This window comes from Oxyura jamaicensis, chromosome 26 (genome assembly GCF_011077185.1).
Source record: "Oxyura jamaicensis isolate SHBP4307 breed ruddy duck chromosome 26, BPBGC_Ojam_1.0, whole genome shotgun sequence".
NCBI classification, from domain to species: domain Eukaryota; kingdom Metazoa; phylum Chordata; class Aves; order Anseriformes; family Anatidae; genus Oxyura; species Oxyura jamaicensis.
In genome coordinates, this window is record NC_048918.1 from 1,193,781 (window position 1) to 1,214,271 (window position 20,491).

The 20,491-nt window shown below is 66.3% G+C and overlaps 2 protein-coding genes across 4 annotated transcripts; one reads left to right on the top strand and one right to left on the bottom strand.

Moving 5' to 3' along the window:
* The first annotated feature begins 4,704 nt into the window (after positions 1 to 4,704).
* Positions 4,705 to 10,987, top strand: PACSIN1 (protein kinase C and casein kinase substrate in neurons 1). 2 transcript variants are annotated; one of them, XM_035347261.1, is made up of 11 exons: positions 4,705 to 4,706; positions 6,253 to 6,272; positions 6,327 to 6,437; positions 6,874 to 7,030; positions 7,107 to 7,342; positions 7,426 to 7,581; positions 7,869 to 8,044; positions 8,327 to 8,447; positions 8,538 to 8,659; positions 8,939 to 9,132; positions 9,465 to 10,987. In XM_035347261.1, the coding sequence occupies exons 3-11, from the start codon at positions 6,375 to 6,377 to the stop codon at positions 9,572 to 9,574; spliced, it is 1,335 nt and encodes a 444-aa protein (XP_035203152.1). In that variant the 5' UTR covers positions 4,705 to 4,706; positions 6,253 to 6,272; positions 6,327 to 6,374; the 3' UTR covers positions 9,575 to 10,987. The 2 variants fall into 2 exon arrangements, with proteins under 2 accessions (XP_035203152.1, XP_035203153.1); XM_035347262.1 differs by lacking the exon at positions 4,705 to 4,706 and adding an exon at positions 5,763 to 5,912 and having other exon boundaries at positions 6,253 to 6,273; positions 6,328 to 6,437.
* A 1,732-nt stretch (positions 10,988 to 12,719) lies between these two features.
* On the bottom strand, positions 12,720 to 20,491 carry SPDEF (SAM pointed domain containing ETS transcription factor). 2 transcript variants are annotated; one of them, XM_035347263.1, is made up of 6 exons: positions 20,141 to 20,491; positions 15,138 to 15,614; positions 14,361 to 14,558; positions 14,226 to 14,273; positions 13,676 to 13,816; positions 12,720 to 13,583 (listed from the first exon to the last, which is right to left on the bottom strand). In XM_035347263.1, the coding sequence occupies exons 2-6, from the start codon at positions 15,583 to 15,585 to the stop codon at positions 13,405 to 13,407; spliced, it is 1,014 nt and encodes a 337-aa protein (XP_035203154.1). In that variant the 5' UTR covers positions 15,586 to 15,614; positions 20,141 to 20,491; the 3' UTR covers positions 12,720 to 13,404. The 2 variants fall into 2 exon arrangements, with proteins under 2 accessions (XP_035203154.1, XP_035203155.1); XM_035347264.1 differs by lacking the exon at positions 20,141 to 20,491 and adding an exon at positions 19,265 to 19,684.

Here is a 20,491-nt window from a genome sequence, read left to right on the forward strand (position 1 = left end):
GTCCACTTCCCCCCCGCCTCCCCGGGATGATTTTTGCAACCTTTGCGAGCGGCGGCTCCATCCCTCGTTGTCTTGACAACGGGAGGCTGCAGGCTGGGCGCGCTCCCGCGGCCGCACGCCGCCGCTGCCCGCCTGGTGCTGAGCGCGGCACAGCGCAGCGCGCCCGTCCCACCGAGCTGCCCACCCCCCCCCCCCCCCCCCCGCCCCCGCCCCCCCCCGCCCCCCCCCCAGTCCCTGCCCGGCCCAGGTAAGCGGCAGCCCCCGGGGGGGGGGGGGGGGGGGTTTGGCTGCGGGGGGCCTGGGAAGGGAGAGGGGGCACCGGGGGTGCCCGGCAGGGACGGGGGCGCGGGATGCCCGGGTGCCTTGCGTGGTCTGGGGGTGCGGAGGGGGTGCTGCGAGGGAGCAGGCAGGATGGGGCTGGGCTGCATCCCGCTCGCCAGGCGGGACGTGGCGTCCCCTGGTCCGTTCTGCAAGCTGGGGGGGACACGCGGGTGACCTTCAGCCCCAGCGCGCGTGCAGGGGGTGCCGGGGCAGGGGGCACTGGGGCACTGCCTGGGTGGCACTGCCAGGTTTGTGCCTCGGTTTCCCCAGCTGCACATGGGGGGGAGGAGGCGGCGGGGACTTGGGTTGTTCCTGGCACTGCTGCCCCCCTGCCCAGCTGAGCGCCTCACCCCACTGCTAAACCCCCTCCTTTTGCCTCCCCCCAACACCTCCCCCCCATTTCCTACCCCCTTGCTGAGCCCCCCCCCGCCCCAAGCCTCCATCCCCTGCCAGAGGCAGCTGAATGCAGCCTCCCCCCTATTTCCCCCCTACCCCCCGGCCCGGCTCCAGACAGCCCCAGGCTCAGCCCCGCTCACCTCCCACCACCACCAGCCCTGTCCCACCGAGGGGACGGGGACAGGACCCCCGAGCCAGCACCCCATGCTCCGGCTCCCCCCTCCCTGATGCAGAAGCAGAAGCAGGGGGCCAGCAGCACCGTTCCCTCCAGCACCGCCGTCTGCTGCTGCTTGGATTAACTGCAAACCTCCTTCAGGGATTTCTACTCCTGGGACCGCAAAAAAAAAAACCCTCTTGAGAGTCGGAGCATCCTTGTTTACAGCAGCAGGCTAAGAAGGGGGGGCTGAGAAAAGCTGCAGAGCCAGAAGGCAGGCCCAAAGCCCGCAAGCTGAGGCTCGGAGCATTTCCCTTCCCCAGGCCTGACCGCATGCGTGGGGCTGAGAATCCTGCTCCAGCTCCCCGCAGCCCCCGGAGCCCGTCCATGTTCCTGGCACAGCCGCGGTCCCCGAGCCCGGCTGCGAGCTCCCCCGGGGAGAAGCACGGCGCTATCTGCAGATGCCACGCTTATTTCCAGAAAGCTGCACGAGGCTCGTAAAAACCCCTAGAAGACTTTGACGGGTGCCCTGCGTGCCGAGCAGGATAACTCCGGGGAGAGGAGGAGGAGGAGGAGGAGGAGGAGGAAGGGGAACGTTTCCGCAGAGCACGCAGAAGCTGCGAAGCTGCCCTGGAGCATCTCCTTCTGCGGTGCGCAGCCCCCAGCCCAGCAAGACGGGCGTCCTCCCGTGGGACACGGGGCTCGTGTAATAGTCCTGGCGTCGGGGAGCCTCCTTCGCAAACCCTCTGGGTTTTGGGAAGCTGCAAGCCCTGCCCTGGCTGGGTGCAGCCAGACCCTGGTGCGGCCGGCCCCCCCCCCCCCCCCAGTGCTTTTCCCCCCTCCAGCTGGGGCAGGGCACGGCTCCCGGCACATCCTGCGCTGGGTTCTTTGGGAGGGCCTCTCCAAGAAGAGGTTTCCCACCGTTACCTTCCCCGTGTCCCCAGGGCTGTGCTGCCCTCGCAGCCACCTCGTGCGCCAGGGCCGAGCCGGCCCCATGGCACTGCGCTGCCCAAAACCCCAGGGAAAAGCCCCCGGCGCATGGGGACCCCCGTCCCCTCCGCCTGGCTGCTCGCCCCAGGGCTCCAATCCTGCCCAGAGCCCTCCTGGCAGGGCGTGAGCCGTGCCCAGCTGCTCGGGAAGGGCCCAGCTTCACCTCCCCCCTCCCAGGCTTTGGCTCCATTCGGTAATTAGCGGGGCGGACACGCGTTCAGCCCTTCCCCAGCTTGCTCACGCCTCTCCAGGCTGCTCAGCCCCGAGCCCTGGGCTCTGCTCGGGGTGTGGAGCCGGCTGCCAGCATGAATCAGCAGCGCCCAGCCCCTGGAGCAGCCCCGCTGGGTTGGGGACCCGCAGGCACCCCAAACCCCTGCCACCGCTCCCCAAAGCGGCGTTGGGAGGAGGACGCGGCCCCATCCCGCAGCCCACATCTCCCCGCTGCCCCCTGTACCCGGCTCCCCCCACCCCATCTCCCCTCTCCCCTCACCAGCCCCCTTTTTGGCAGAGGATGCTGCAGGCAGAGCCCGGCAGCCCGTCCCCTGCACCGCGGGTGCGCAGCGATCCCTGCGTGGTGCTGGGACACCCAGAGGGCAGCGATCAGCCCTTCACCCTCCAGCACACCATCCTCCTCCTCCTCTAGCTGAGCACCAGCTTTGCACGAGGACCCGACATCGTGCTGGGGGGGGGGATCTCGCACCCGAATGCACGCAGGAGCAGCACCAGGGTGCTGGTGCCACGGCGCTGGGTGCACGCGTGCGCGCAGCACGAGGGTGCTGGGTCCCGCCTGCGGTGGATGCAGCAGCCCCGGGCAGGATGCGGCTCCCAGGGCACTCCGAGGGGTTTTGCATGCGGTTGGACTCTGCTCTCGGCGCTGCCCTGGGCTCCCTCGGCTGCTCCGTGCCCATTTGTCCTCGCCGTGAGCGCTTCCCATGTGGGTATAGCGGCGGGGCGTCGCGGTGGCAGCTGGTGCCCCACGCTGCAATAAGGGCAGGGAAATAACCTCCCTGCAGCCCAGCACCTGAGCTGGGGCTGCTAAAACACGGCCGGGGCCCCTCGCGATAAAGCCTTGCACGTGCCCTTGGCCCCGCACGGACACACGGCGTCCACCTCGCGCTGCGGCTCCTGGGGAGGGTGTTGCTCGGCTTGCCGGGTCTCCGAGTTTAATTGCAATAAAAGCAGCGCAGGCAATTGGTTCGTTTCCGATTGCCTGAGCTCTCTGCTGCTGGAGATGGCCCTGCTGGGAGCCACCGAGCAGCCACAAGGCAGCAGCACGCAGCAGATCGGCATCCCGGCCCCGGCTCACGCGCTCCTGCAGGCGAGGCTCCCCGCGCCCTCGTGGCCGTGGGGCTGGGGCTCTGCGCTGGAGCCGGGACGTGGGCTTCGCAGGAGGGTTTCGCACCAAGGCAGCTCCTTGCACGGCTTCGGTTTGGGCTCAGGGGTTGGAGTTGGAGAGCTCCGGGTGCTGCTCGGCTCCTCTGAAATGCTGGCGAAGGGGACCCGGCCGTATTGTGAGCCCACGTGGCGGGGGGACATCGGGTCTGTCCCCGCCACCGGGGCTGCTCCAGGGCCCAGCACAGCCCTCGGCTGCCCCCAAAATCGAGCAAACCTGGAGAGCAGCTCCCGAGTCCCCCATCGGGGTGGTCCCACCCCAGCCTGGGCTGCACCCAGCCCAGCCCCAGGTGGGGACAGAGCCCCACCGAGCCCTTTTATTGCCGTGCGGGGCCGTCCCTCCTCCCCGTGCGCTCTGATTCCTGCAGACCAAGCGCAGCTGCCAGAGCGGCTTCCCCCTTCCCTGGATATTTTCACCAGGAATTAGTCACCGCGTCTCCTCCCAGCCCTGTCAGCACTCTCACAGCCCCGCACCAGGGCTCAGCCCCGGCTCCTTCTGTGTTATCACAGACCAACCCCCTGCCTGGGGCAGGATGGGGACAGGGACACGGCTGGGCTCTGCTCCCCTCCTCGCCGTGCCTCGCTTTGCTCCTGCTTTGGCAAAGGGCTCTGCAGCAGGGAAACCACCTCCGGGAGGCCGCGCAGCCCCTCCCGGCCCCCCCAGCAGGCGGGCAGGACGGGGACACACGCAGACAGCTGCCACCTCCCCGTGCCGTGCCCCGTTCTGGCTGCGGTGGGGCTGGGGTCGCGTCTCAGCGAGGCTGCGCTGGAGGCAGAGCAACCAACCTGCCTCCAGCCCCAACCTGCCCGGCACGGACAGGTCCAGCCCGGGTCCAGCCGGGCACAGCATCCATCGGTGCAGGGATGCGTGGATCCCGTGCCCGCGGCACCGGCAGCGCCAGCCCTCTGCATTGCAGCAGCCTCCTGCAGCGCCCGCGTCCCCGGCCCCTCTCTGCCAGCTCCGTGCCCGCACGGGGGCAGAGACCCCCGGGCATGCCAGGAGCTCCGCCGGCAGCGCTCAGCACCCAGCGGGGTGCCAGAAAGGATGGAGACGCGCAGGGGGACTGGCGGCTGTGGGATCAACCCAAGGACATGCCAGCCTCCGCGTGGGCATGAGCTGAGACAAATTTCACCGTTGCACTGTGCAAAGCGCTCCGTAGTTCCTCTCCAGCAGATCTGGGGGGGGGGGTGAAGTGAAGCCCCCACCACCACCCTGGGTGCAGCAGCACCCAGCTGGGGCTGGCAGCTCACCAGGGCCACCCATTGCTGCCCGCTGCCCTGATGTGGGTTTGGGGTGGCCGGGGGCCACGAGGCTGCCCGGGGTGGTGGGGACGGGGTCAGCGTGGACTGTATGGGTTGGGGGACGTGGGGGGCACACGGGCTTGCATGCACGGCTGCGTGCGTGCGTGGCGGTGAGAGAGGTGACAAGGCGGCAGCGTGAGCCGTAGCAGTGATGCAGAGCCAAAAATAACCCCCAGGCTGCAGCTCGGACCCGATCACAGCGAGGAGCGAAGCTGCGGCAGCCAAACCCCGCAGTGCCCCTCAGCCCCACTGCCTCGTGTGCCCGGGGGTCCCATGGGACCCCCAGCCGGGGCTGTGCTCCCTCCACGGGATCCCTTACCCCCGTCACCCCGAGGATGCCCTTGCACTTCCAGCGCAGCCTCTGCGACAAAATTAAGAGCTGGAGAAGCAGAAACACAAACCCAGAGCGGCCCCGAACACCCCGGGGCCCCGTGGAGGTGCAGTGGCACGGCTGGTGGGCATGAAGGTCGGGGACCCTGGCCCGTGGGGAGGGCGGTGGCCGTGCCAGGGCTGCTCGGGTGCTGCGTGGGTGGTGCCGTGCATCGCCGGGCGCGCGGGGCCGGTGCTGGCGGCGCTCGGCGGCACCGCGGTCCCCTCCATCTGCGCCTCCGCGGCGGGGCGAGGGGCAGTCACGCGTTTATTTTTAACCGTCTGGGGAGGGCGGCGCGGGGATTGGTGGGATTCGTGGTTATATCACTAAATCCCTGCGAGGCTCGGTTAGTTCCAGCACAGTGAGCCCGGCCGCGGCGCTCCAGTAACCGTTTCGGCACCCCGTCCTCCGTGCCGCGTCCCGACGGCTGCTGTGGGGAGCAGGCACCCCACGCGCCGGGTCCCATGGGTGGCACCCCGCGCACCCATCGCCCTCTCTCCCAGGGGCAGGATGTGACCCGGCTGCGATGGCACCGTGTGGCCGTGTCCCCCCTCCCGCAGCCCCTTTGGGGATGGGGCAGGGGAAAAGTGGGGCGGTTTTGGCTGCTTTTTGCCACGTTGGTGGCAGATGCCAGGTGGGACAAGCCCAGCGCTTCCCACGGGAGCAGGGTCCGGAGCTGGGGCAGGAGGGGTGGCAGTGATGCCCGTGGCTCCCACAGTCCCCTCTCCGTCCCCGTGTGGTGCCACCTCACTGGCCAAGTCCCCAGCCCCACCGGCGTCCCCCAGCCCCAAAAATGCGTCTCCGGGCGGAGCGGCAAAGGGTTAAGCCATGCAGCAGGCCCACGTGACGCCGCGGGGATGCCGTTTTTCTGTAGATCAGGACGGATTAGGCTGGAATAACAGGACGAGAATTTCTCCCGGCTGCGCTCCCCCCACTCAGCGGCTCCCCCGGGGATGCGCAGCGGCCGGGCCAGAGCCCCCGCCGGGTAAGGGCCCCCCCTGCGTTCCTCCCCTCGTTTCTCTGTCCCTGCAGGGAGGTTTTTAGGGTTTCGGTGGCTCTGCGGCGGCTCTGCCTGCCGAGACGTTGCATAAGAAACCCTGGGGCTCGAGCGGGGCTTGGATGCCTGCAGCGGGTCTGGGTTTTGCATGGCACCTTGGGGGGGGGGGGGGTGGGGAAGGGCATGTGGGGGGCGCAGGAGGGGAGCTGGAACGGCTCTGTCCCCCTCCCCGTCCCCTGCAGCTGGGTGCTCGCCCCGTGGTGCCGCAGGGGATGGCGATGGGGATGCAGTGGGATGGGATGGGATAGGGCTGGGGGCTCTGCTCAGCACCATGAGGCTGCTGCCCCCCCGGCCCCCCCCCCCCCCCCGCGGGGGGCCCCCGTGCGGGGGGGGGCTGCTCGTTGGAGAGCCACCGAGCGCCCGCACCAACGGCCGAGGCCGCCCCGGGAGCCATGTCGGGTTCCTACGACGAGTCGGCGGCGGCCGCCGAGGAAACCACCGACAGCTTCTGGGAGGTGAGCCCCGGCCGCCCCCCTTGTCCCCACCGTGTCCCCGTTAGCCGTCACCCCCCAGGGCAGCGCCCTCCCTTCCCGAATCCAGCCCTGCACGGGCGTCCCTGCTGCGGTGTCCTTGGGGGGGGCTGCAGGAGGTGCTGCCCCACCAGCCCTCAGGGAGGGAGAGGACGGAGGGGAGGTGGCTGGGAGCAAAACCTCCATCGCTGCACCCCCCTGGGGCACCCCCGGCCACTGCTCCCACATCTGCCTGACCCTGTCCCCATCCCCATCTCTGTCCTCATCCCCATCCCCACCCCTGTCCCCGTCCCCATCCCCATCCCTGTCCCCATCCCCGTCTCTGTCCCCATCCCCGTCCCTGTCCCCATCCCCGTCTCTGTCCCCATCCCCATCCCTGTCCCCATCCCCACCCCTGTCCCCATCCCCGTCCCCACGCCAGGTGGGGAACTACAAGCGCACGGTGAAGCGCATCGATGACGGGCACCGGCTCTGCAACGACCTCATGAGCTGCGTGCACGAGAGGGCCAAGATCGAGAAGTCCTACGCCCAGCAGCTCACCGACTGGTCCAAGCGGTGGAGGCAGCTGATCGAGAAAGGTACCGCGTGCCCCGAGGGTCACCGGAGGGGGGTCGGGGCCGCAGGGGGTGCTCACCCGTCCCCTCCGCCCCCCAGGCCCCCAGTACGGCAGCCTGGAGAGGGCCTGGGGGGCCATCATGACGGAGGCGGACAAGGTGAGCGAGCTGCACCAGGAGGTGAAGAACAGCCTGCTGAACGACGACTTCGAGAAGGTCAAGAACTGGCAGAAGGACGCCTACCACAAGCAGATCATGGGAGGCTTCAAGGAGGCCAAGGAGGCCGAGGACGGCTTCCGGAAAGCGCAGAAGCCCTGGGCCAAGAAGCTCAAGGAGGTGAGAGGAGAAGCACGGCGTGGGACCCGTGGGACCCCCGGGTCCCTGCTGTCCTCACGTGTCCCCCCCTCTTCTCTCCGCAGCTGGAGACGGCCAAGAAAGCCTACCACCTGGCCTGCAAGGAGGAGAAGCTGGCCATGACCCGGGAAGCCAACAGCAAGGCGGACCAGTCCAACACCCCCGAGCAGCAGAAGAAGCTCCAGGACAAAGTGGAAAAGTGCAAGCAAGACGTGCAGAAGGTGCGAGCCAGCAGCGCCCTGGGGCAGCTCAGCTCCGGGCTCACGCAGCATCGGGCACCAGAAATGGCCATTTATTCCCCATTCATGGCCATTTATTCCCCATTTATGGCCATTTATTCCCCATTTATTCCCCTGTTCCAGCCCCTGTGCATCTGCACAAGAAGTGGCTGGGGAGTGCGAGCAGGGCAGAGATTTGCCCCTCTTGCTGGGGCGAGATCTCCCCCTCCACCCTGTGGAGGCTCTCGGGGTGCTGGGGTAACCGGGGCACCCTCCCCTGTGCCTTGCAGACTCAGGAGAAGTACGAGAAGGTGCTGGACGAGCTGAACAAGTGCACCCCGCAGTACATGGAGAGCATGGAGCAGGTCTTCGAGCAGTGCCAGCAGTTCGAGGAGAAGAGGCTCAACTTCCTCAAGGAAGTGCTGCTGGACATCAAGAGGCACCTGAACCTGGCCGAGAGCAGCAGGTAGGTGCCCCCCTGGCCGTCTGGGCAGAAAACACCCGTAACAGGGCCAGAAAGCAAACCAAGCCCTGGAGGGACCGGCTGCTTCCAGGCAAACCCATCCCTTGTGATACCAGGGGGCTCTGCCCAACACCGTGGGCACCAAGAGGTGCCAGAGTGGCGTCCCCCGGTGTCCCCTCGGAGGTGCCACGACCTGGGGCATCTCCCCACCTCGTCCCCACCGCCAGGGCTCCCCGGGGGGGGTCCATCCCCGCAGCCCCCCCCACCCCTCGCCTCTCCCCGCAGCTACGCCAACGTCTACCGGGAGCTGGAGCAGACCATCCGCCTCTCGGACGCGCAGGAGGATCTCCGGTGGTTCCGCAGCACCAGTGGCCCCGGCATGCCCATGAACTGGCCCCAGTTTGAGGTGAGGCTCGGACCCCCCCCCCCCCGGGATGGCTACCAACAGCCCCCGCGTGGTGGCCGGGCGCTGAGCGCGAGCGCTTTGTGCTCCCAGGAGTGGAACCCGGACCTGACGCACACGATAGCGAGGAAGGAGAAGATGAAGAAGGGCGAGGGGGTGACCCTGACCAACGTCAGCTCGGGCGAGACCGGCGCATCGGCGGGCGAGCGCGGGAGGTGAGGACCGTCGGGGAGAGGGGTACCACACACACAACAAGCACCCGCTTGGGCACACATTCCTGGTGCCACTGGGACGCCCGAGGCGGGTGGGATGTCCCTGGAGACAGCCACAGCTCTGCTCCATCCTCCCTCCACATCTCGCTGGCCCTTAGCCGGGGGTCCAGCCCCCCCCTTCCCCGTTAGCTCAGGAAATCCGCAGCACCCATCCGGATTTCGGCATCAGCCGGTGCCCGCCCGCCCCCCCATCCCCTCTCCTTTCCCCCCCCCTCTCCCCAGCGTCAGCAGCCACGACCGCGGGCAGACCTACAGCGCCGAGTGGTCCGACGACGAGGGCAGCAACTCCTTCAACGCCAGCGAGGCCAACGGCGGCACCAACCCCTTCGACGAGGACTCGGCGGGGAAGGGCGTGCGGGTGCGGGCGCTGTACGACTACGACGGGCAGGAGCAGGACGAGCTCAGCTTCAAAGCAGGTGCGGCTCCTCGCGGGTGCGGGGCGTCTGCCCGAGCTGCAGGTCTCACGGCTGTGCTTTTCGGTGTGAAATGCCCCAAATCGTGGCAGGGTTATTCCGGTTCTTCACAACGTGGGGTTGGCAGAGAGGGGAAGCTGCAAGCCGGGGTGGGACCGGAGGGGTGGTGGGACAGGGCACAGGAGGTCTCATGGGGCACCCCTTGCCTTTCTGCCCTGCAAACCTGCTCAGGATCAGTCCCAGAACCCCCAGCAGCCCCATCCGGGGGAGAAATTCGGGGAAGGAGCGGCCCCAACACCTGCAACGAGCTCTCACCTCTCTACCTCCCGCTTCAGGCGATGAGCTAACCAAGCTGGGTGAAGAAGACGAGCAAGGCTGGTGCAAGGGGCGCTTGGACAACGGGCAGCTAGGTCTCTACCCCGCCAACTACGTGGAGGCAATCTAAGTCTTGTGGTGTGCTCCTCGTCGCTGTCCGCAGATAAATCCACCCTCCGTTGTCTCATCTCTCCGCCAGCCAGCCAGCCGTCTCGCCGTCCGGTCCGTCACCCCCCCACAGTTAGAGATTCAGACATATTTTCCGACCAACAAGCTTTTATTTTTTTAAGAGTTGTCTCCGAAGAGTATTTTGCATAGCCGCTTTTCTTCTTCTTCTAAGATAACGTGAAGCGAAAGACGACGTTGTCCGTGCTGCGTTAGCTGATTTGCCGAGCGAAAAGCCGATACCTCGCCATCTCGAAGCCCAGCCGGTGCGAGCTCCTGGCTGGTGGCTTTTACAGACACTGAAATCCCGAGCTGCCTCCCGACTGGCTGCAACCGCTCCGAAATGCACGGCGCTGAAGCTCCTGGGACCAACCTAATTCGCCCCCCCCCCCTTGAAAATGAGAGGGAATGGGGTTTTGCTCCATTTATTTTTTCCGTGTTCTCCCTGAGTCCTCCTCCATCCCCGAAGGAAGGGGACCAACGTCCCCTCCTGCCCCGCAGCCGCCTGCCCCCGTCCAGGGGCACCGAGCAAGGTGGGAGCAGCCCCAGCATGGGGCTTGGTGGCATCTCTCCAGCTTCCTCCTTCTCCTCCTCCTCCTCCTCCTCCTCCTCGTGGCCGGGTGCTGCCACCACACTCCAAGCCAATGCCCCGCCTGTGCTGCAGGGAGCAGCAGCAGCCTCCGCAAGGGCATTTATCCAGGGCCAACCTGATCCTAAAAGCGCTGCCGGTTCCCCGAGGACCTCGCCGCAGCCCCACGCTGCCGCCAGCACCCCGCAGCCAGCCCGGGATAGCGGGGACCCACTGGGGACTGTCCCCTCCGACCCCTTCTTGAGGTCTTGCACAAGAAGGACGGGAGCAGGGGCAGGGGGACACCCACCAGGCTCACCCCATTCCTGCACCTGGGCTCCGGGGGCAGCATCAGCATGGACCGGAGCCCCTCAGCACCCCTGGGTGCCCCCGCACAGCACCCTCACCCCCACCCCTCTTCTCTGATCATTCTATTTTTTTTCCACGCCACCCTCGGCAGCATCGACGCCGATGCCTCCCCCACGTATCCCCCCCGCCTCTCCTCGCCCGCTCTTTTGGCTGGCGAATTTTTTGGCCCCAGGGCCCGGGCGTTCCCCCGGGAGCAGGGAGCGCAGCGCCGGGCAGCGCCAGCCCCTGCCAGGTCCACGAATGGGAAACAAGAAAAAAAAAAAAAAAAAACACAGAAAAAAAAATAAGTCAGAAAAAAAAACAACCAACCGACCACCTGTCTCAGCAATGCACCCCGGTTTTTGTACATTATTTGTGTAATTTAAGAGGTATATATATAATATATATATATATTGTGATCGTATTACCGTGGATACAACAACTAAAAGCAGCAAGAGAAAATAACCGAGCTCTGGAAGCGTTCTCCGGGTCCGGGTCCTCGTTTGCGTGCGCCGATCTGGAGGCAACTCCGGGGGTTACAGACCCCGACCTGGGGCAAGCCCCCGAGCCTCCCTCATCCCTCCCAGACCCAGCCACATCCCGGGCAGCCCCAGGTAGGGGAACCCCGACCCTGAGGTTTTGGGGTGCTGCGGGACCGGGGCTCGGTCCTGAGCGTGCAGCATCCTGCGGGGAAGGCGCTGCCTTTGGGTTTGGCTGGGAAAGGGCCCGGGGAGGAGGGGGCTGGTGGTATGGGGCTGGGGGAAACCCTGTGTCATGCACGTGGTTGGGGTCCTGGGGGCTGCGGGAGGGGGGAGCAGCTGTTTTGGGGTGTGCCGACCCACCGGGCAAAGCCTCCAGGAGCCCACAGGGGGATTCGAGGTAAACTGGCTTTGGGGGGGCATCCCCGGGGCCAGCAAAGGCAATGGGCTCTGACCAGTGCTTCCCAGTATAAATGGGAGATGGGAACGCCCCAGAGCAGCGAGCCGATGCTGGCACAGCGGGCAGAGCCCTGCTACAAGCCTTAACACCCTGGGAAAATCAATCTGTGGGTCGCCAGCCCCTTTCCCATGCCCGGAGAGCCAGGGCAGTCCTGGGAAGGAGCAGCAGCTGCGTGCAGCGGGGTGGAGGGAGCGGGAGAGGGTGGGGGAATGGGATTTTCCCTTATTTATGGGCTGGAGCAGCCAGGGCTTGGGCAGAAACCCTGCGGTGCCGGCTGCCCGAGCGCCGCGCTGCTCCCGCACCCGCTGAGAGCAGCAGCAGTGAAACAACCCCACGTGAGAGGACGAAAAGGATTCTTCTCGGCACGCAGCCGGCATTTCTCCTGCTTCTCTGCAGCGCTGGGATCCTGGCATCCCCCCTCTGAGCTGCCAGGAAGGTGGCCAAACACCCCCAGGGCATGGGGCAGCAAAACGCCCCGTGTCTCCACGCACCCCGGAGCTGCCTCCCCAAAACGACTCTCTTCGGACGGGATTTTGACCCTGGGTTTGGGGACCACCACTGAAGCCACCCTCAGGGTCCAACCCCCAACCCGTCCTCCTTGCACACACGAAAACCGCAAGACACATTTCACTTTTTTCCCCATTTTTTTTTTCTCCTTCCCCTCCTCCTCCTCGCCGTCCCCCCAGGAGCTTCAGCCTCCACCCCGGCCGGGAGCCCGAAAGCCACCAGGCAGCTCGGGTACGTCAAACACGAAGGAGCAGCCCAGCAGCCTGGGCTTGCTTCTTCGAAACCCGCACAAAGCGTCTCGCAGGTCTCCGGGCCTCCCTTCCACCCTCTCCGTTTGAGCCCGAACCACAACTTGCTGCCAGCCAAAACCGGAAAGAAAAATAAACAAGTGACAATTATAATATAAAAGGTCAACATTGCCGGGTAACTTAGACCCTTGTGAAATGTGCAGCTTCAACAGTCCCTGGGTCTGTGTCCAGGTCCGGGCTCTGAGAGCTTCGGATTCGTCTCCCGGCGGGAAGCAGCAGAGCTGGCGGCTCCTTTTTCCTAAAGGCAGGAATCGGGCAGGCAAAATAAAATCCAGAACTTTTGGATTTGGGTTAGGAAAACCTAGGGAGGAGCCCAGGGCCGGGGACCTGGGGGCTCTGGGGGTCCCCATGCCCGAGGCTGGGGACCTGGCTCGGAAGGGCTCGGTGCCAAGGTCCCGTGCCCACATTTTGCTCCCTGAGGCCCAAAATTTGGTGGTCAGGAGCTGGGTTTGGGGCTGAATCCGGAGCAGCCCTGCTGCAGCGCATGGGGTCACCAGGGCCAAAGGGGACAGGTCCTACAGCCTGGCCCGGTGGTGGCATGGGGACAGGGTTTGGCTGCAGGGGAGCGTGGTCCTGGTGGTTCCCCGTGCTGGGACAAGCGATGCCATGGGGATTTTGGGGTCTCCTGCTGGGGGCTGCTCTTGGCCCCGTGTCCTGTTGATGCCCAAGGCTGCAGAGGAGGGAGGATGGCGCGTGGGGACAACAAGACACCCGCAGGCAGGACACCGGGGTGTCCACACACCCACCCTGATCCCTGCTGAAAGGCACCAAGGCTTCGGGCAGCCCTCACCCCATCAACAAACACATCAGCCCTTATTTTGTCCCGGTCATGCCCCTGTCTCCTCCGCTGGCCCCAAAATCCACAGCCAGGAGCGCTCGCAGGACACCAAGGCTCCGTGCAGGGTCCTGGCCCCGGAGCCGGGCACGCCAGGGGTGGTCTCGGAGCCGGAGGCTCGTCCCCGCTCCAAGGCTGGGGTCTGGGCACGGGGGGGGTCCCTGCGGTCCGTGGCTGGCGGGGTTGAGCCTCCCGGTACCCCAGCCCCGGTCCTTAAGTGCTGGCTGCTGGTTCGTGAGGCTGGGGAGGCAGAGGGAGGCGGCGGGGGTCCCCTGTCCCTCCTGCGCCGCTCAGACCGGGTGGACGAACTGGTAGACGAGGCGCTGGGAGATGTCGGGTTTCCGGATGATGCCCTTCTTGTAATACTGCCGGATGGAGCGGCTCAGCTTGTCGTAGTTCATGGCCGGGCGGTTCTTACGGATGCCCCACAGACGAGCCACTTGCGCCGAGTCCTCGATCTTGAAGATGCCTGCGAGGGGAGCGGGGACGGGAATTTGGGGGGTCACCGCCTCGCCCCCCCCTTCCCCGGCCCCGGGGCTGCCGCGGCGCCCACCCGCCCACCTTTCTCCTTGTTGAGCCAGCGGATGAAGCGCCCGTAGTTGTGGGGTTTCAGCAGCAGCTCCTTGAGGAACTGCCAGAGGTGGATGGGCTGGCCGGCGCAGGACGAGTCCACCTCGCTGTCCGCCCAGCCGGCATCACCCCCTGGAAGGGATGGGGACAGGTGAGGCTGGGGAGAGGGACCCCGCCGCCCTGCGCCGCCCAGGGGGCTGCCAGAAAGCCCGGCTCGGTGCGTGCGGCTCCCTGAGCAGCCCAGGGATGGGGCTGGGGGCACTGGTTTCTGCTCGGGGGTGAGGGGGACACAGCTCCGTCCTGCCCTCGTGCAGCTCCACAAGGATGCTCGGCTGCAGGATGGGGCCGGCGCGGTTCTTGCAGCTTTTCCCCCTTTGCTGCACCAGGTGGAAGCCCTCGGGCGGAGGGAACGCAGTCCCACGGATGCCAACACCAGGGATAATTGCAATTAAACAGGGAGCAGCCTCCCCACTACCCCAGACCCACATCGAGGGCCGGGCTCCCTGTCCAGCTGGCGGAGCTGAGCCCACGCAGAACTCACCGCAGTACCTGACGTCCCCCGGGGCGGCTTTTTCCTTCATCCACGCGGCTGGAAGGGAGGAGCGGGCGGTCAGAGAGCATCTCCCCCAGCACAGCATTACCCGTTCCCGGCTCCCTCCGGTCCCCGGCACCTTACCGGACTTCCAGATGTCGAGGTGAGCGTGGAGGACGTCGCCGCAGACGGGCGAGCGCTGGCAGAACTGCTCCTCAGACATGGCGCACAGATCCTTCCCCGACAGCTCCTGGAAGGACTTCCCGATCTGCGGCAGCCGGTACTGGTGCTCCGTCCACAGGATCCACTTCTGGACATTGCCGGGGCTCCAGTCCGCAGGGTCTGGGGCCGGGGCCAAGCAGTGAGTGCAGCCACCCCCTACCCCCAGCCCCATCCAGGGGCACCCCGCTCCCAGCCCCGCGGGCGGTGGGACCGTCCCCGTGCCACCTCCTTCGCTTTGGGAAGCCCCCTCCCTGCTCCACCCCAAATCCTTTGGGGACGGGCAGCCTGCACGGACCTACGCGCGTCCCAACGCTGCTGGCATTGTGGAGGTGACACCCCAAGCAGCTCCCTGCTCCGGGCTGTCCCCAGCCTCAGCCACTCATCCAACCGCCCCCGATTTCCCGGGGAAAATGGGATTTTAACCAGCCCCGTTTTTTCCTCCTCGTTACTGCCTCCTGGCTCCGTGTCTGCAGCACCCCGGGGTGACACCAGCACCCTACGGCAGGGGCTCAGCTTCTCCCCGAGCCGCCAGGGGCAAGGGGCATTTTATTCAAGCAACCTGCCCCGTCCTGGAGGTTGGGGTTGGGACTGCATCGGGACCTGCAGCCCCGGCACGTCCCTCCCGAGACGGCACCGACCCCGCTCCCACCCCATGGGGAGGGCCGAGGGCAACCCCCCCCCCGCCGGGTGCGCACCCACCTGCGGCGATGTTGAGGAGCTTGCAGGCCGTCTCGATGTCCTTCAGCACTTCGCCCACCACCATGCTCTGCATCTGCTCCAGCGAGTGCTCCTCCAAGGGGAGGCCGCCCTGCAGGTCCCCCTCGGCCCCCAGCCCCAAACCCTGGCTGTCGATGACGGGGCACTGCTCCGGCTCCTTCTGCGCCTCGCCTCGCCCCCCGGGGGCACCGCTCTGGGACGGTTCCCCCACGCCCTTGGAAGCCCAGGCGATGTCCTCGGAGTAGAGCATGTCGAAGTAGTGGAGGCAGAAGGCAGGCAGAGGCTGCTCGGGGGTGCTGGGGGGGCTGGGGCTGTCCGGGCAGCCCCAGGAGCGGGCGCTGGGGTCCCAGGGGGGCGGCAGGGGGGCAGCGTCGGGCCGGGCGAGGCGGCCGGGGGGCAGAGCGGTGAGCCCGGGGCCGGCGCTGCCCATGCCTCCTGCGCTCAGCGCTGGCTCCGGACCTGCCGGGAGGGGAGGAGAGGCTCAGCCCCGGCGGCAGGCACAAAGGGAGGCACTAAGCCTGTTAGCGGGGGAAAATCCTCCAAAAGAGACTCCAAAGGGGAGCCCTGGGACGAAGGAGGGCTCGGGTTTATCTGGGGGTGCTGGAGATGTCCTGTTTTTTTTTTTGGGGGGGGAAGGAGCGTGGGCACCGCAGGCTTTGGGTTTTTTTCCCGTGAGTCGGGCACCAGGCTTGCAGCAGGAGGGTCCCAGCTGGGCTGAAGCCCCTTGCATGGAGCCTGGAGGGCCCCCAAGGCACCTGTGTGGGGCGGCCCGTGGGTGTTAAAGGATGGAGGATGCCTAAACCACGCAGGCACGTGGGTGTGCATGGAAAACATCGCCTGCTGCTTCCACCCGAGGGTGCCCTGGTGGCGACGGCACCCGGAGCTGCCTCTCCCCGAGCACCTGGCCCTCGGCCACCCGCTGCCAGCCCCCGGACCAGAACTTTCTTTTCACTCTCCCACAAGAAAAAGTCCCCGAATCGGCCCGTCCCCATCTGTCTCCGGTACGCGGGGAGCCCTGGAGGCTGCGGAGAAGAGGATGAGCCTGCTGAATTTCCATGGCAACACCAGGGAACGGCTCCATCCACGGAGAAAGCTCCCCGAGAGGCATCCGGAGGCTTTGGGAAGGGAAAGCCACCAGGAGGGGAGAGGCTGGGGACAGGCATGGTAGGGCCAGGGCACTGCCGAGCTCCTCGCCTGCCTCGGGGCATTTCTCGTTACAAGAATTAAAAATAAAAAGACTTGGGGCTCGTTAGCAGCACAAGGAGCAGCATCGCTGCCACCCAGCTTTTGCCTCGGGAAAGGAGCCTGCCGTAAAGAAGGAGCCTGCAGAGCCTGAACCAAGCCTAAGCCACCAAGACCCCAAAGGGACCCGAGGCAACGGGGAATGGGGCAGAGCGGCTGATGTGAGGTGTTATCCCGTTTGTACTAAATCCCGGCGAGGGGAAAAGGAAGGGTTTGAAGGAATAAAGAGGAAAACAGGCCCTGGGAGTTCCTGCAGTCCTACAGCTCCTGCAGGAGTCCCTTGAGCCCAGGTGGCTGAGCCATTGTCACCGTCCCCACAGCTCCTGGAGTGCCAAAAAGCTGCCGAACCCCCCCACCAAGGAGCCGTGGGCACCCAAAGAGGAGGAGGAGGAAGCCGTGCCTGCACCGCGGGGCTGCTCCCACCTCCCGGGCAGTTTCCCTGAGAGATGGCGCCCGCTTCCAAACCTCTCGTTTATTTGCTCTGGATTAAAGGAAGAGCTTTAACAGCTCAGCCTTAAATCCAGCCCCACGCTGCTGCTGGCACAAAGGCGACGCGGTAACAGCTTGCGCGGCTCCAGCCTGCAAAGCACCGGCTGTGGGATGGGGACGAGCCGGGGCACGCTGGGGCCGGGGGCTCCTCTGTCCCCTCCTCTGGGACCTGCAGCCTCCAGGCAGTCACCTCCCTCGGGCATCGAGCTGCCGCAGCCACGGGACGGGCACGAGGAGGAGCAGGAGGGAGGCAGTGGGGTGGCGGCGACGCAGCCGTCCCCATCCCGCCCCCTCCTTCCCCAGCTGGGACAAGAAGGACCCGATCCCTTGGGAAAGCAGCCCCGAAAGCCTGAGCAATCATCCGACAAAACGTGCTGTACTCTCAGGGCGGGGGCCTTTGTTTGACTTTCTCCCGCTCTGGCACGCAGGCGGCCAGGCTGGGTGGGGACCTGTTTGCTCTAAGAAGCCGTTTTGGGAGGTTTTCTTTTTCCCTTTCCTCACCCTTTTCGCTTTTCCCTGGAAAACAAGAGCTGGAGGTGCATCCTAGGGCACTGAGATGCTCGTGGGGAGCACCGATACGCACGGCTCACCAAAACCCCCCGTCCTCCCCTCTGGTTTCTCCAGGGCCACCCCGGGAATCACAGCGGCCCGGCCAAGCGCTCCCTGCCCTGCGCGCACGCTGCCAGCGCCGCAGCTCGCCCGCGGCGAAGCCACGCCAGCGTGGCCCCGCGCTCGTCCTGCTGCTCGGGGAGAGAGAGGAAGCGATTAGGGACTGAGCTCTTGCGACACTTTTTAAACAAACAAGTGCCACCGAATTCGCCAAGCCCGCCGGGCTTCCCAGGCTCCCGGGAGCACAGACACGGGTGCGTGGCCCTGCCAAGAAGCTGGGTGCCCTCAGCGCGGGGGAGAAAGGGCAGGGGGTAAAGGAGCAGCCCCCAGCCCGGGGTGGAGCCATGGAGCCCCCAGGGCTTTTCACAGGTCCTGGAGCAAAACTCAGCCACCCGGCCCTGAAACGACGAGGGACCCCGCGCTGGTCCCTGCTGTGCGCACCGACGGGTGCCAGCTCGGATGGGTGCGGGGTGCCCCTGCTCCCCCTGTGCCCATGGGGATGCACGGCATGGGGCCGAGCTGACAGCACCAGGGCTCGTTTCCCGTTGCTGCCTGGTAGAGCCTGGAGCAGAGCAAGGAGGAAAACACTCCTGTGTAGCACGGCAGCGGCCACAGCCGAAGGGCACCGCGACAGCGAGAAGCACCGGGGGGCTGCAGGGCTCAGCCAGGCGCAGGGTTTGGGGCAGCGCCGGGTCCCTGCCGGGCTCAGAGCCCTGCCCCTGCTGCAATCCACCCGTCTGGGTCTCAGCCCCATCGGGGGCTCGGCGAGGCTGTGGCCGAGGGGGGTGAGGACGGGGACAAGGCCCTCGCCTGCAGTGCCCCAGAGCTCTCTTGGCAAACGCGACCCGCAACTGCACACAGTGGTGACACCTGCATCTTTTAAGGGATCGGCCTTTGAAAGCAAGGGAAATAAAAAAAAATAATAAAAAAAAATAATAAAAAAAATCTCCCCCCACCCTCGAACAATGGGCCCGTTAATTACGACTAAATCCGCGGTTGAACAGGTTGTGCCGGAGCGCGGCTCAGGAAGCCCCGTGGGACCCGCGCAGGTTGGCCGGGCGTGGAGGCGGCGCTGCCCGCGGCACCCAGGATGTCCCCAAATCCTCGGGGCGCTTCCGAAAGCCCTCCCCGGGCTTGGGATGTCCCCAGAGCCTCCACTGGGGCTGTGGGAGCTGAGAGCAGGCAGGGCAGGGGGCAGGCTGCGTGTCACCCCAGCCCCCTGGCAGGGGGATGGGGACGGGGACGTGCTGTGCCACCAGGTCCCCCCATCAGCAGCACTCCCCTTTAACTCATCCTTTAAGCTTCCCCCTCCCCGTGTGACTTCAGCTGACAGCCTGGGGATGGGAGACGAAGGGGGACCCAGCGATCCTCTCTGTGCCCCCAGACCCCTTTACACCTTCAGGTTTTAGGTGTTGCTGTTATTTTTCCCTGGCAGCAGACACCGGGGTGCTCCCAGCACCGCGGGGTCCCACCAGCGTGTGCCACCTGCCCCGGCACCCCCCTGCCATGTCCCCCCCAGCCGCTGGTCCCCTCGTGGTGGTGCCGTGCACCCCTCACCTCTGCGCACAGGGAGGGGGGGTTTGCCAAATGGGGCTGGGGGCTTGGGGCAGCACTCGTGGGGCGTGATGGATTGGGGTCTTGCTATGGCAAGAGGCCCCCTGCTCGGGGCAAGCTCACTGCATAGAAGGGATGAAGCCCATATCAGGGTCCTGGAGCCCCCCAGCTGCCCCCCAGCCTCCTGCTGTGCCCCCCAGCCCCCTCCCCGTTACCTGCATGGGTGCTGGCATGGGGACCAGCGTCCCCACGGGTGCCTGCGCCCCAGGTCAGGCTGCCCTGGCCACTGGTGCACGGAGGCAAACAGCAGCGGGGAGGGGGCTGGCACAGCCCGCCAGGGGCCGGAGCAAAGCCCCAGTGCTCGGTGTCCCCCAGGTGAGCAGCAGAGCTTGGTGTTCCCCATGCAGGGCCAGGGAGCCCCTATTTATAGCAGCACGTTCCTCCCCCGGCGGCTCCCTGCCCATGAGAAAGGCCGTATTGTGGGGGATTTGGCAGCCGAGCGGCGTTTGTCTTTCACCAACCGAGCATAACCATAAAAACCAAACCTAGAGCCAATGTGCCTTGAGCACTGGAAAAAAAAAAAATAAGATCCAGAAAAGCTCCGCAGCTCCAAGAAGTTGCAGGTCTGATAAAACGGCTCCAAGCACTTTGTGGGTGCCCCTGAGCTCGCAGCGCCTCGCTGGCAGCTCGAGACCTCCGTAAAGGGTGCGGGTTCCCATCGCTCACGTGGTGCCCCCAAAACTCACCCCCCTGCCTCCTGGGGGCCGTGGGGGTGGCGGGACCTTCCCTCGCTGGGGAGGTGACATGGGGACCGCAGTGGGTGCTCAGGAGGCGCCCTGGCTCCCCATCCTTACTCAAGGGATTTGCAAACCCTCCTTGATTTCCAGTGACACCACCCCAAGAAGCCCCAGGAGCCTCACCCCAGGGGACAGCCACGTCCTCACCTAGCCCTGACGGCAGCAGGAGCCGCGTGCCGCAGGGGACGTCCCCATACCCATCCCAAACCCGGTGCCAAACCTCCAGGGAGCACAGGAGGCGGCTCACCAAACGCTCCCATGGGAAGGACGGGGACGGTGTGGGGGGGGTCTTACCTCGAAGGGGCAGCTCAGAAAAGGCATCGGTCCCGGCGGCGGGTGGGCAGAGCCATCCCCGGGGTGCTCGGCACGGTGGCCGGGGTGGGCATGGCCCGCAGCGGGGTGCCCCGGTGCCGGCGGGGAGGGCGGCCAGCGGCACCCTGCCCGGCTCAGCGCGGTGGCGGCGCGGTGGCCAGGCGGAGCCGCATCAGCTCCGGGCACCCAGCACGGGGTCGGGGACGAGGCTGGGGCGCACGCGGAGGTGGCCGAGGGACGGAGGTGGCCGCGCCAAGGGATGCGAGGGGGACAGGGGCAGCCAAGCTGAGTGCAGGTCGGTCAGCAAATGCCTCCTTTGGCCATTATATCTAA